Genomic DNA, 14,422 nt, shown 5'->3' with positions numbered 1-14,422 from the left:
ACACTACTGGTCAAAAGTTTTAGAACACACCAACTTTTCCAGAATTTAACTGAAAATTATGCAGTTTAATGTCTCAGTGTACTCTGAAATTAATGTACATTTGCAACATTAAAATCACATTTTATGTTGGACTAAAGGACAAAAAAAAGACACAAAATGACAAAAAAAGACACCAAAAGACACAAAATTACGAAAAAAACAACACAAAATGACTTACAAAGACAAGAAAAGAATTCAAAAATGGACAAAATAGCCCAAGACTCCATAGAGTTAAGTTGTTAACCCATTTCTTGTTCCCTGAAAAAGGCCTACTTGTATAATTCTGAAATGTACATTATTTTTCAGTTTTGGTTAACCTTACCTTTTTTTATTTACCTCTGGCAGTTCACCACTTACCTTTGTACCCTTTCAAGCTGTTCATTTGACTTGAACTGCTTGAATTTCAATAAAAAACTGGAAAAATTGGGGTGTTCTAAAACTTTTGACGGGTAGTGTATATATGTACATACATATACTCACATAGACACCATTACACAGATGTACATATAAACATTTACACAATTACAGTATATATAGCCCTATACATTAGATTAGATTAGATTAGACTAGATTAGATTTTTTATTTGTCATTGCACAGAAATACAACGGAATTCAATGCACTTACGTACTGGACTCATAAAAAAAGGATAATAAATAGTAAATAAGATACATTCTTATCATCTCATCTCAATAAATAGTAAACAGAAAAGATACATTCTCATTCTTACTATATTCATGTCATTCATTCACTGTACCATCAACTTAGTGCCATTGTATGCATTAAAACAATAGTGTAATTATATAAATATATAAAGTGCATCTGCCCCGTCTAAGTAATACTATAGGTATAAGAATCAGTTAACTTAATATTCACTACGCATTTCCTTATATCATTTTGGTCTGGAAAAAAAGGGAATAGGCTGAAGTAAAAAATGCTTCTCTAGGCCTCTACTCAACACTTCAAGTAAGAGATTTTCTCTATATAGCCACTTAATGTCAAATAAATATTTATTATTATTATTATTTATTTATTTATTTTCTTATCAGTTGATTGGTTGATTTTATTTGACCATTCTTGATATAAAAATGTGAAACAGCAGCCTGTGCCATACGTTATATCAGCTATTCTCAACCTTGGGGTCCCGACCCCAATTGGGCTCGCGAGATGATTTCTGGGGGTCGCCAAATCATTTTGGAAGCCAGCTCTGTCTCCACTGTCTTTTTTTTTGTAATGTTGTGTCTTTTTTGGTCATTTTGTATCTTTTTTTTATCATTTTGTGGTCAATTTGTGTCTTTTTTGGTCATGTTGTGTCTTTTTTTTGTCATTTTGTGTCTTTTATTAGTCATTTGTGTCTTTTTTGGTCAATTTGTGTCTTTTTTTTATCATTTTGTGGTCAATTTGTGTCTTTTTTGGTCATTTTGTTTCCTTTTTTTGGTCATTTTGTTTCTTTTTTGGGTGATCTGAACTGTGCGTGTGAGATTCTGTTCAGTGAGCGGGGGTCGTGGTCAACATGCACGTTAAATTGGGGGTCGCGACTCAAAAAGGTTGAGAACTACTGCGTTATATAAATAGATAAAAAATAGTCAGGGAAGACACAATAAAGCCCTAAGGCTTATTTCCATTGTGGTCCCTATAAGGCAGGAGATGGGGGACAGTAGCAGCATATCATACATTAATCAAACAATTAATTAATTCATACATACATACATCAACATTTCATTTCATTTATTCGTTTATTTAACAGGGACAGTACATGGCTCTCAGCCGTACCAAAATTAGCTACGAGCTAAATTTCATCTGTAGTCCCTGGGCAGGAACAAATAACATAAATCTAACACCAACAAACAAGCCTTTCAAACAGCAACAACAAAGTTTCACACTCTTAAAACTAACTTCTTGGCTAAGTATTTAGCTAAGTGGCTTGCTAAGCTAACTACTTAGCTAACTTCTTGGCTAAGTATTTAGCCAGGTCCTTATCAGGTGTTTTTTACTCTGACCTGAAACCCCCCCTGGATACTTTGTGGATCTTTTTGATGAATTACTTTAAACATCAATTATGATATTTTAAAATCAACTTTACAACGACGTTACAGCCTGGGAAGTTTGTGGTAAAATATCTTCACATCAATACTCCCAACTTTTGGGATACACAATGAATGATTCACCCTTCCTCACACAGTTGAATAAACATTTTTGAGAAGAAACTGTCAAACAGATTTTCCAGAACACTGCTTTTCTCAATAACTTGTTGTTTCTCCAGTTTATTCACACTCTGGAGGTCCAGCGGACCTTCTCCCCGAGGGACCGGGCCTATGTGGCCTCTCTGCTGACCGTAGCGCTGCACGGGAAACTGGAGTACTTCACAGACATCCTGAAGACGCTGCTCAATGATCTAGTGGAACAGTATGTTGCCAAGAACCCCAAACTGATGCTCAGAAGGTGAGGCTAAAGTCAGTTTGTTACATACATACAACAACATACAGGTACACCTCAAAACATTAGAATATCGTGGAAAAGTTGAATATTTTTTGTCAGTTATTTCAGAAAGTGAAATATATTATATAGATTCATTACACATAGAGTGAAATATTTCAAGCCTGTTTTTCTTGTAATTTTGATGATTCTGGATTAGAGATAATGAAAACACAAAACTCAGTGTCTCAGAAAATGAGAATATTGTAAAAAAGTTCAATTTTGGAGTCCACAAGTGGTATTTTGTGTCTCTTTTGGTAAATTTATGACTGTTTTCCGGTAATTTTTGCATCTTTTTTTGGTCATTTTATGTATTTTCTTTGTTATGTTATGTCTCTTTTGGTAATTTTTGTGTCTTTTTGGTAATTTTGTTTCCTTTTGGGTCATTTTGTGTATTTTTTAGTCATTTTACATCTATTTTTGGTCATTTTGTGTCTTTTTTTACAGAGGCAAATCTAAAAAAATTAGAATATCATGAAAAATTTCAATATTTTTTGTCAGTTATTTCAGAAAGTGAAACTCGTATATTATATAGATTCATTACACATAGAGTGAAATATTTCAAGCCTGTATTTTCTTGTAAATTTGGTTTGATTCTGGCTTAGAGATAATGAAAACACTAAACTCAGTGTCTCAGAAAATGAGAATATTGTGAAGAAGTTCGATTTTGGAGTCCATAGTTGGTATTTTGTCTGTTTTTGGGTCATTTTTGCATCTATTTTTGGTAATCTTGTGTCGTTTTGGTAATTTTCTTTATTTTCTCTGTTATGTTGTGTCTCTTTTGGTAATTTTATGTCTCTTTTGGTCATTTTATGTCTTTTTTGGTCATTTTTGTTTCCTTTTTGGTCATTGTGTCTTTTTTTTTACACAGGCACATCTAAAAAAATAATTCAATCATTTCATAAAGTGAAACTCATACATTATATAGATTCATTACACATAGAGTGAAATATTTCAAGCCTGTTTTTCTTGTAATTTTGATGATTCTGGATTAGAGATAACGAACACACAAAACTCAGTGTCTCAGAAAATTAGAATATTGTGGAAAAAGTTCAATTTTGGAGTCCACAGTTGGTATTTTGTGTCTCTTTTTGGGTCATTTTTGCATCTATTTTTGGTCATTTTATGTATTTTCTTTATTATGTTATGTCTCTTTTGGTAATTTTATGTCTTTTTTGGTCATTTTTGTGTCTTTTTTGGTCATTTTGTGCCTTTTTTAGTCATTTTTACATCTATTCTTGGTCATTTTGTGTCTTTCTTTTTACTCAGGCACATCTAAAAAAAATAATTCAATCATTTCATAAAGTGAAACTCATACATTATATAGATTCATTACACATAGAGTGAAATATTTCTGTTTTTCTTGTCATTTTGATGATTCTGGCTTAGAGATAATGAAAACACAAAACTAAGTGTCTCAGAAAATTAGAATATTACATCAGATTATTATTTTCTTTTTTTTGAGTAATATTTTTATTGCATTTTCCACCATAGACACAAAAACAACAGACAACAACACACTGTGGCCACAAAAAAACAAATATCCAACTACTTATTATGTAGTACAGATAATACAATAAAAATGCTCTGTCCCATTACAATTGACATTGATGTAGCAAATACACATGTGGAAAGAAGTGAAGAGTAATAAAAAACAAACAACAACAAATTTTACAATAATCTCGATTTCCATTATGAGAGAAAATGCTTTTTTTTTTTTTTTGAAAAGGAAAATTAAAGATAATAATAATTATAAGTAAATTAATGTCCTGCCTTATAACCCAAAAACACCAGTTAGCCAGTTTAGATAAGATTAATTTGAAAAAAAAGTATATTTTAAACACAAATGTCAGGCTTCTGAAAAGTGTGTTCATTTCTATCCATCAATACTTGCTTGGGCTCCCAAATATTGAACTTTTTCATGATATTCTACTTTTTTTAGATGTGCCTGTGTAAAAAAAAGACACAAAATTACCAAAAATAGAATAGTAAAAATGACTAAAAAAGGCACAAAATTACCAAAAAGGAAACAAAAATGACCAAAAATCCTGGTACTGTGGACTCCAAAATTGAACTTTTTCACAATATTCTAATTTTCTGAGACACTGAGTTTTGGGTTTTCATTATCTTTAATCCAGAATCATCAAAATTACAAGAAAAACAGACTTGAAATATTTCACTCTATGTGTAATGAATCTATATAATGTATGAATTTCACTTTCTGAAATGATTGACAAAAACTATTGAACTTTTTCATGATAATCTAATTTTTTGAGACGTACCTGTCGGGACCTTTTTCACTCATAAATTCTTTGCATACTTTTCCTTTTGCAGGACAGAATCGGTTGTTGAGAAGCTTTTGACAAACTGGATGTCCATCTGTCTGTTTACATTTCTGAGGGTATGTATGCTTATGTTTGATGCCATCAGTAAATAAAGATTCAATGCTCTGTTTAGATTATCTGAGCTGTATGGTCTAAAGTGCATTTTGAGTGTGTCTTACTCCATGTTTGCTAGTTAACTGGCACATAATCTGTGCACAAATTAAGCCTAAAAGGGCAAAGGGTTTGTTTTTATTACCTTTATTAGACATCAGTGTGTTTAACATTAATTGAAATAGAGGTTTTACAAGCAGGAAGGGTTTTTTTGGGTAGTTTTTGGCAAGTGACCTGAGTTTTTATCTTCTATATCTTTGTAATAACTTATTTTCATCATTCAGTATTCCAGGTTTTCCTCAGTTAGTTTGTTTTTGATCATCATACATCCTAATTTTTTATGTTTCCTTCATTAATTTTTGAATAAAATCCCTTTCTGTGTCACTACTCTTCTAATGCAGAACATGGGTCAAAAATGACCCATATCCATTTTTAGCTAAACGCTTGCTAAGCTAAATACTTTGCTAACTTTTTGGCTAAGTATTTAGCTAAGTAGCTTGTTAAGCTAGCTACTTAGCTCACTTCTTGGCTAAGTATTTAGCTAAGTAGCTTGCTAAGCTAACTACTTAGCTAACTTCTTGGCTAAGTATTTAGCTAAGTAGCTTGCTAAGCTAACTTCTTGGCTAAGTATTTAGCTAAGTAGCATGCTAAGCTAACTTCTTGGCTAAGTATTTAGCTAAGTAACTTGTAAAGCTAACTACTTAGCTAACTTCTTGGCTAAGTATTTAGCTAAGTAGCTTGCTAAGCTAACTACTTAGCTAACTTCTTGGCTAAGTATTTAGCTAAGTAGCTTGTAAAGCTAACTACTTAGCTAACTTCTTGGCTAAGTATTTAGCTAAGTAGCTTGCTAAGCTAACTACTTAGCTAACTTCTTGGGTAACCTCCTTAGGTGGACTCCAGACAGTTTCAGGGGAGGCTCAGTGAACAAAAGAAAGTTATATAAACAGGGGCACATACAATAGCCTTAATGTGTGTGATTTAGTAAAAAGTGATTATTCAGAGATACAGCAGTTTTGAGGAATTTTAATGGAAAGGAATTTTAATGTTTTTCTCACAGTCTGAAACGAATGAATGCCTCAGGATGGACCTGTATTTGGTGACGTCTGGAGTTATATCAAACAGCAGTGTCAGGCAAACTTGGTTCAGTTGTTGAGTGTTAATGGGATCAATAACACATGATGATCCCATACCGGAATTGAGCAAAACTTATCAAGTAAACTGATATTGAAGTCAGTGTTGCCTGAGCAGGAGCCCAGAACTAACCCTAACACCTAAATAGACTAAAGATTATTAAACCTGCTGACTAATCAGATGCTGTTGAGCCAAGGAGGCGGGGCCAACTTTGAATTTTGTGTTTGGGTCAGTGACAAATAAGGGTTGGCAAAAAGATGATAAATATTAAATACTTCATCCACCTATGTTGTATTTAAGTGGACTTGTACATATAATTACTTAATTTTAAAAACATCAAATTAATTTTTTTGAGTATTTTTACATTCACACATTTCATCAATATTGAGCAGAACATATTCTAAAAACAAAAATTTTTTTCTAAAGTTTTGACAAATTATGTAAAATTTGTTATATATACTATAGTGTTGCAATGTAAACATGGATTGTATTTTTTTCTCATTTTAGTTCACATTTATTTTCCTGTATATAATCAGGTTTTTATGGGGGGGAAAATTACTGGTTACACCAACTGACACTGGGTTTCATCACGTCATTGACCCGTTTACAAACAGCAATGGACATATGATATGTCCACACTGGTTCTAAAGCTTCTTTTGAGTGTCATTTTCCATACTTTCTAAATTGCTGATTGATATTTACACGTGCACACCATCCAGAGGACAAAAAACCCTTACAGAAAAGTTAAAAAATAGAATCAGTTACTTTAAAATAAGTTACCCCCAACACTGTAGTTAACCCATAAGAACCCATGGTGACACAGATGTAACAAACACTTTAAATCTTTTATAATCTCCCATATTCAGCTTTATGCTTCACCTTAACTCTTTAAGTCCTTAAGCACACATACTTAACACCCTAGTGTGGTGGTCATGTGACTGCGACAGGAAGTGACTTCTCCAAATTATGGCTGTGACTGGAAACAGAAATGTGAAAAAGTAGCTAATTTTAAAAATCTTTTTTTTTTCTAGGCTAAGTTTAAACCCATTTAACAATTCTAATCCGTTAATTTCCTACATTGCATTTAACTTGTTCTGACCATATTAAAGTGACAATTTTGATATATGTTGTGTAGATGCAAACAAAAAGGCAAATGGTTATTTGTTTTTATTTATTATTGATGTATTATTATTTTATTACTTAAAAACAAATCTGAAAAACAATTAGTTGTTAAGTAGCACTGTTATTGTCACATTGTCAATTTTAATATATTTTGTGGAGATGCAAAGAAAAAGGCAAATTTGTGTTTCTGTCAGCAGAAAAGGTGTCTAGTTTTTATTTTATTTTAAAATAAGAAATATTATGAACAAATTCCATAAAAGCCCAATGTAACGTATATGTCACATCACAGATCTTTGACATTTAGGGGTAGAATTTTTTTTTAAACATCATAAATGTGTACTATGTGGTCCACTTGGTTTGTGTGTATATCCCCCATAATTACCCTTGAAGGATAGATAGGTCTGTGTTGGTATTAAAAAACATTCTGAACGTATTACAAAGGTATTAAATTCAACTTCAGTATTTCTGTATATACCCTGATATCCTATTTATTGTGCCTTTAACAGTTGTCACAGCTGCATCATTGTTATTGATGTTGTTCATGTGTTCATGTTGTGCATGTTCAATCTCTAAATCAAATAACTTTGTTGGTCCACAAGAATCAATAATGATAATATTTTATAATTAGGGCCGGGACTCGATTACAAAAACAAATCTAATTAATTACAGGCATTGTAATTAATTAATCGAAATTTATCGCACTTTAATTGCATAAATATAAATATTTGACCAGAGAACAGTGAGAAGTAATTTTTTCACATGGATTTTTATTATACCATTGAATAATGACTGAATACATGAGCTTAAGCAACAAAAATATTGTTTATTTTTGTTCAAGTCCAACAGACCAGTGAAATTTTTGCCATTAAGTGTAGCAATAGCATATTTAGAAATATAGTACATTTCAGAAATCCAGGTAGCCTATAGGTAGGTAGACCTTCTGTAAACTAGAATACTTTGGTTTTTTAACCCATAACAACCCATGGTGACACCAGTGTAACAAACACTGTAAATCTTCTAGAATCTCTCATATTCAGCTTTATGCTTCACATTAACTCATTAAATACCTAAGTGACTTATCTCAACACCCTGGTGTGGTGGTCATGTGACTTTAACAGGAAGTGACTTCTCCAAAATGTAGCTGTGACTGGGAACAGAAATGTGAAATAGTAGCTAATTTTAAAAAGCGTATTTTTTGTTACTTGGCTAAATTTAAACCCATTTAATAATTTTAATCCGTTAATAGGGAACTGAACAAATTAAAGTCACAATTTTGATATATGTTATGGAGATGCAAATGAAAAAGACACATTTTCTGCTTACAGAGACACCAATTTGCCTATTTTTTTTCTATTTTAAAATAAGAAATATCATAAACATAAATACCTTAAACGGCCAATGTAACGTTCATATGTCACATCACAGATCTTTGTCATTTAGGGGTAGCTTTTAAAAAATAAAAAAAAACATCAGAAATGTGTTTTATGTGGTCAACTTATAGAACACATCCTTTAAGGATGACTGGCTCTAGGTTATTATGGGTTAAGTAAAACACAATCCACGCTAGCTAGCACACTAGCCGCTAGCTACCACACTAGCCGTTAGCTACCACACTAGCTGCTAGCTACCACACTAGCCGCTAGCTACCACACTAGCTGCTAGCTACCACACTAGCCGTTAGCTACCACACTAGCTGCTAGCTACCACACTAGCCGTTAGCTACCACACTAGCCGTTAGCTACCACACTAGCTGCTAGCTACCACACTAGCCGCTAGCTACCACACTAGCTGCTAGCTAGCACACTAGCCGCTAGCTGCTATATGTTTAGCATTGAGGTGATACTTGAGGCTGGATGTGTTGCGGTGATATGTGAATTCCTTGTTGCATAGCAACACAACCATGCTCTTATGGACGACTCTATTTATAATACACAAATGACACATGGGTTAAGCTACATCCCATTTATCTTTATAGCAAGTGTCACTTAATCTGTCCATTGAAGCCAGTAAGAATGTAATTCAGGTGGTCATTAGGGCGGGCTGCCAATCCTGGCGCCTCCCGAGTAAAGAAGAGCTCTTGGTCGGGACACTCACTAAATGAAATAGTGTAGTGTGAGGACATTGCTGACCTTCCGTCTTTATGCTTGGCCAGGAATCAGCAGGGGAGTCGTTCTACATGCTGTTCAGAGCCATAAAGCACCAGGTGGACAAGGGACCCGTGGACGCCGTGACAGGAAAAGCCAAGTACACACTGAATGACAACAGGCTGCTGCGAGAGGACGTGGAGTACCGCACACTGGTCAGAATACACAATATATGATATATTAACACAGCCAGGGTTTATATGTTACTACTGGCACACAATGGAGGAAACCTATGCTGTATAGCAGCTACTCTCAACCTTGGGGTCGGGACCCCAGTTGGGGTCGCGAGATGATTTCTGGGGGTCGCCAAATCATTTTGGAAGTCAGCTCTGTCTCCACTGTGTTAAAGTGTTCATGTGTTAATGTGTTTTAGTCTTTTTGGTCACTTAATGTCTTTTTTTTGTCTTTTTGTGTGTCATTTGGCCATTTTGTGTCTTTTTTTGGTCATTTTGTGTCTTTTTTTGATCATTTTGTGGTCAATTTGTGTTCTTTTTTGGTCATTTTGTTTCTTTTTTTTGTCATTTTGTGTCTTTTTTTAGTCATTTTGTGTCTTTTTTTGGTAATTTTGTTTCATTTTGGGGTAATTTTGTGTCTTTTTTTGGTCATTTTGTGTCTTTTTTGGTCATTTGTGTCTTTTTTTGATCATTTTGTGTCTTTTTTGGTCAATTTGTGTCTTTTTTTTGGGTCATTTTGTGTCTTTTTTTAGTCATTTTGTGTCTTTTTGTGGACATTTTGTTTCTTTTTTGGGTGATCTGAACTGCGCGTGTGAGATTCTGTTCAGTGAGCGGGGGTCGCGGACAACATGCAAGTTAAATTGGGGGTCGCGACTCAAAAAGGTTGAGAACTACTGCTGTATAGGACTTTTGAACTTTTTGAAGTGGGGATGGATGAGATAGTTATCCATAGTCAGACTATTACCTACAGTAGATTCAAACCAATCCACTTTATTTATATAGGACAATTTTAGCAAACACAATTTTTCCAAAGTGCTGCACAACAATAAATAGATAACACAATACAAAGAGATGAAGTAAACAATAGAACAGTAAAATACAATAAGATAAATTACATTTTTGTTTTGTTTTTTCCTTTTCTCTCTTTTATTTCTTTCTCTTGTCGTTATTGTTGTATAGATTTATGAGGATCTTAAACTCTAAGCTATATTTATACAGGGTTTATTTTTTATTTTTTTCTCAGGGTAAATGTATATTGTAATTGTTTGTGATTTTATTCTATTTTGTAGATGGGGTAATTGTATATTGGATTTTTATAGTATTGTGATTTTCTATGTAATTACTTATTTTAAGCGTTCAACTTTACACTGTAAGCTTATCTGTAGATTTAAAAAATCTTTTTTAAGAAATCTTGTCAAGTCAAATTATCTGTTCATGCAGCAAGATCATTTGATATATAGCGTTAGCCCGCTAGCCTGTATCGATCAAATTGCAGTTAAACAAATCAAATAAATGAATGATCCACGTTTTAGTTGGTCTCTCTCAACGGCACTTAGTTGGTCTTGGTCTTGCTTGCCCGCTAACGCTAGCACGCTATCGATCACCAGCTAACATTAGTACGCTATGATCAGCCGCTAATGTTAGCATGCTATCGCTCGCCAGCTATGATCGTTCTAACGATAGAACTTATAGAATTTATCTTGTTTTAAGAGTTATTTTCTCATTTTAAGTGTTCAACATGCTTATTTCTAGATTTAATAATCTTAATTTAAGAAATCTTGTCAGGTGAAATTATCTGTTCATGCAGCAAGATCATTTGATATATAGCCTTAGCCCGCTAGCCTGTATCAATCAAATTGCAGTTAAACAAATCAAATAAATGAATGATCCACGTTTTAGTTGGTCTCTCTCAACGACACTTAGTTGGTCTTGGTCTTGCTTGCCTGCTAACGCTAGCACGCTATCGATCGCCAGCTAACGCTAGCACGCTATCGATCACCAGCTAACATTAGCACGCTATGATCAACCGCTAATGTTAGCATGCTATCGCTCACCAGCTATGATCGTTCTAACGATAGTGTTAGATAAATTATCTTGTTTTAAGAGTTAATTTCTTATTTTAAGTGTTCAACATGCTTATTTCTAGATTTAATAATCTTAATTTAAGAAATATTGTCGAGTGAAATTATCTGTCCATGCAGCAAGATCATTTCCCTCAGATTTAGTGTTTTTATCTTGTTATTAGACAACACTTTTTTGCAGTATAGTATAACAATATTTGCACCAGTAATCAGTCCTCCTGTTCATCTGTCCAGACTCTGAATGTTGTGATGCCAGCTGCCGCCACCAGCGGAGGCACCACCACCCAAACGGTTCCTGCCAAAGTCCTGGACTGTGACACCATCACCCAAGTGAAGGAGAAACTTTTGGAACAAACCTGGAAGGGAACCTCCTTTTCCCAGAGGCCACACATTGACTCACTACACCTCGGTGAGTCCAGTTTATTTCACAAAACAACACTGATTCTAGTGATGTGTTCTGTTGGTCAGATGGAGCAGTTGATCACAATATAGTCTAGACGAAATTGTCCAAAAAGTGAAAGTGAGGAGCATTTATGGGTACAAGTCAGCAACCGGCCTACTTTACTTATTATTAAAATGGTTCCCAAGCGAAATTTTGAGTTTTTGACCTTCTCATTTGACCTTCATCAATATGCCGGCCAAATTGCCCATCTGGCTCAGTTGTTGGACCATTTTCCCCAAGTTTTTTTGTAAGTAGGCAATCAAAGATGTGGAAATTAAGTTTCTGGATCTATAGTCTAGGGTCAGAGCAAGAATATAGTGGAGGCTCAGTGTCTTTTTTATGTATATCTATATATATGCAAAATACCAACTTTTAAGGTGAAATTAAGCATTATTTGTGTGTTTCTTTTAAGGCTGACATAAATATTCAATCAATATCACTTTTAAATGTTCCAGTTGGTATTTTGCATACATATATACACATAAAAAAGACACTGAGCCTCCACTATATCCTTGCTCTGACCCTAGACTATAGATCCAGAAACTTAATTTCCTCATCTTGATTGCCTACTTACAAAAAAACTAAGGAATGGTCCAATGACTGTGCAAGATGGGCAATTGGCCATTTGATATACAAATTAGAAGGTCAAAAACTCAAAATTTCACTTGGGAACCATTTTTTTTGGACTCAGCACCCTTGAGATATGTAAGGTAGGCCGGTTCCTGACTTGTGACCATAAATGCTCCTCACTTCTTATAGGAGGCCTTTATTCTGAAATCCGTCTAGACTATAACTAGTGGACTAGTTTCCATTTTGACAGTCTATATTAACCCATAAGAACCCATGGTGACACCAGTGTAACAAACACTATAAATCTTCTATAATCTCCCATATTCAGTTTTTTGCTTCAGATTCACTCATTAAATCCCTAAGCGACGTATACTCATCACCCTGGTGTGGTGGTCATGTGACTGTGACAGGAAGTGACTTCTCCATAATGTGGCTGTGACTGGAGACAGAAATGTGAAAAAGTAGCTAATTTCAAAAAGGCTTATTTTTTGTTATGAGGCTAAATTTAAACCAATTGAACAATTCTAATCCATTATTAGGGTGTCCTGTATTGCATTTAACTTGTTCTGATTTTTGGTAATTTTGTGTCTTTTTTGGTCATTCTGTGTCTTTTTTTGGTCATTTTGTGTCTTTTTTGTCAATTTGTGTCTTTTTGTGGTCATCTTTTGTCATTTTGTGGTAAATTTGAGTCCTTTTTTTAATTTTATGTACTTTTTTGGTCATTTTGTTAAAAGTAACAATAAAATATAAAAAAATATATGAATGCACAGACAGAGAGATGTTTTAGTGTTTGTCTGCTACATTATTTGTCCAAAAGTCGTCATATCAACTGAGTTTGCATGATCTGAACTGTGCATGTGAGATTGTGTTCAGTGAGCGGGGGTCGCGGACAACATGCATGTTAAATTGGGGGTCGCGACTCAAAAAGGTTGAGAACTACTGCCTTAGGGGTCACGCCCCCCAGTTTGGGAACCACTGCCCTAAGGCGTTACCTCCGACTCGCCACGACAAATACAGTGGAATCTATGAGAGCCATGAAGAAAACATTAATTCTGCACAAATCCTGCTTTAGAACCGAAGGCAATCCATTTGTTGTTATTATAAAGTGGGATTAAGCTAGTATTCAGACACAAACAGTTAAATCTTTTCATCAAAAAAATTACCAGGCCTTTCCATGTGCACCCGGATTAACAAAAACTTAAAAAGTTCCATTTCAACACATGTCGAACCTGGTCTCACAGGAATCCATGAAATAGCCACGGATTCGCTTAACTCAAAATCCGTGGAATAGCCATGGAATCACTCAAATTTCCGTGAAACTGACACAGATTTTGCTACAATGCAAGTTAATGACAGTCATATCCCGTGGCTATTCCATGGATATTTGTTCCTATTGGTTTGTTCCAAGTCACGTGACTTTCAAGGTTCCGGCAGTCAGAACAAAAAACATGGCGGACAGTTCTCTCATTTTTAGTGAAAAAATCAATATTTTGACTTAGTTTCTAAAAATGAATTTTAATTAAATTTCTAGCGAGAAATATATGTTTTATTTTCTAAATATTCACTCAGTGAATGTACATAATCACTTTGTATGTTGGAATAGCCACGGGATATGACTGTCATTAACTTGCATTGTAGCCAAATCCGTGTCAGTTTCACGGAAATCTGAGTGATTCCGTGGCTATTCCACGGATTTTGAGTTAAGCAAATCTGTGGCTATTTCACGGATTCCTGTGAGACCATGTTGCACATGTCATGTACTCTGTATGTCTATTTTTGTAATATTCTTTAAAAAAGCAGTTGCATGAGGTTACATAAGTGCTTTTCCCTTCAGAGTGGCGTGCAGGTGTTGCAGGTCACCTAATCCTATCAGATGAGGACCTGACATCAGTAGTGCACGGCTTATGGAAGCGCCTCAATACACTGCAACACTACAAGGTATGTGCAGTTCACACAACATACCAAGGTTATAATAGTTTGGGTTTTTTCATTAGTTTTAATTTCGTTGTCAATTTTTATTTTCAAATTCAG

General features: G+C 34.3%; 1 protein-coding gene across 1 annotated transcript in view; it reads left to right on the top strand.

Annotated features, from left to right (window-relative positions):
* plxnb1a (plexin b1a) overlaps positions 1-14,422 on the top strand; it is a 142,913-nt gene that overhangs the window by 113,899 nt on the left and 14,592 nt on the right. Inside the window, exons 26-30 of the mRNA XM_059333327.1 lie at positions 2,301-2,479; positions 4,847-4,913; positions 9,353-9,499; positions 11,614-11,788; positions 14,226-14,329. Of these exons, the coding sequence (XP_059189310.1) occupies positions 2,301-2,479; positions 4,847-4,913; positions 9,353-9,499; positions 11,614-11,788; positions 14,226-14,329 (672 nt within the window). The remainder of the gene's footprint in view (positions 1-2,300; positions 2,480-4,846; positions 4,914-9,352; positions 9,500-11,613; positions 11,789-14,225; positions 14,330-14,422) is intronic.

This window comes from Centropristis striata, chromosome 5, assembly GCF_030273125.1.
Source record: "Centropristis striata isolate RG_2023a ecotype Rhode Island chromosome 5, C.striata_1.0, whole genome shotgun sequence".
Classification (NCBI taxonomy): domain Eukaryota; kingdom Metazoa; phylum Chordata; class Actinopteri; order Perciformes; family Serranidae; genus Centropristis; species Centropristis striata.
Note: the sequence above shows the minus strand (reverse complement) of the source record. Positions and strands in the feature narration are given on the sequence as shown.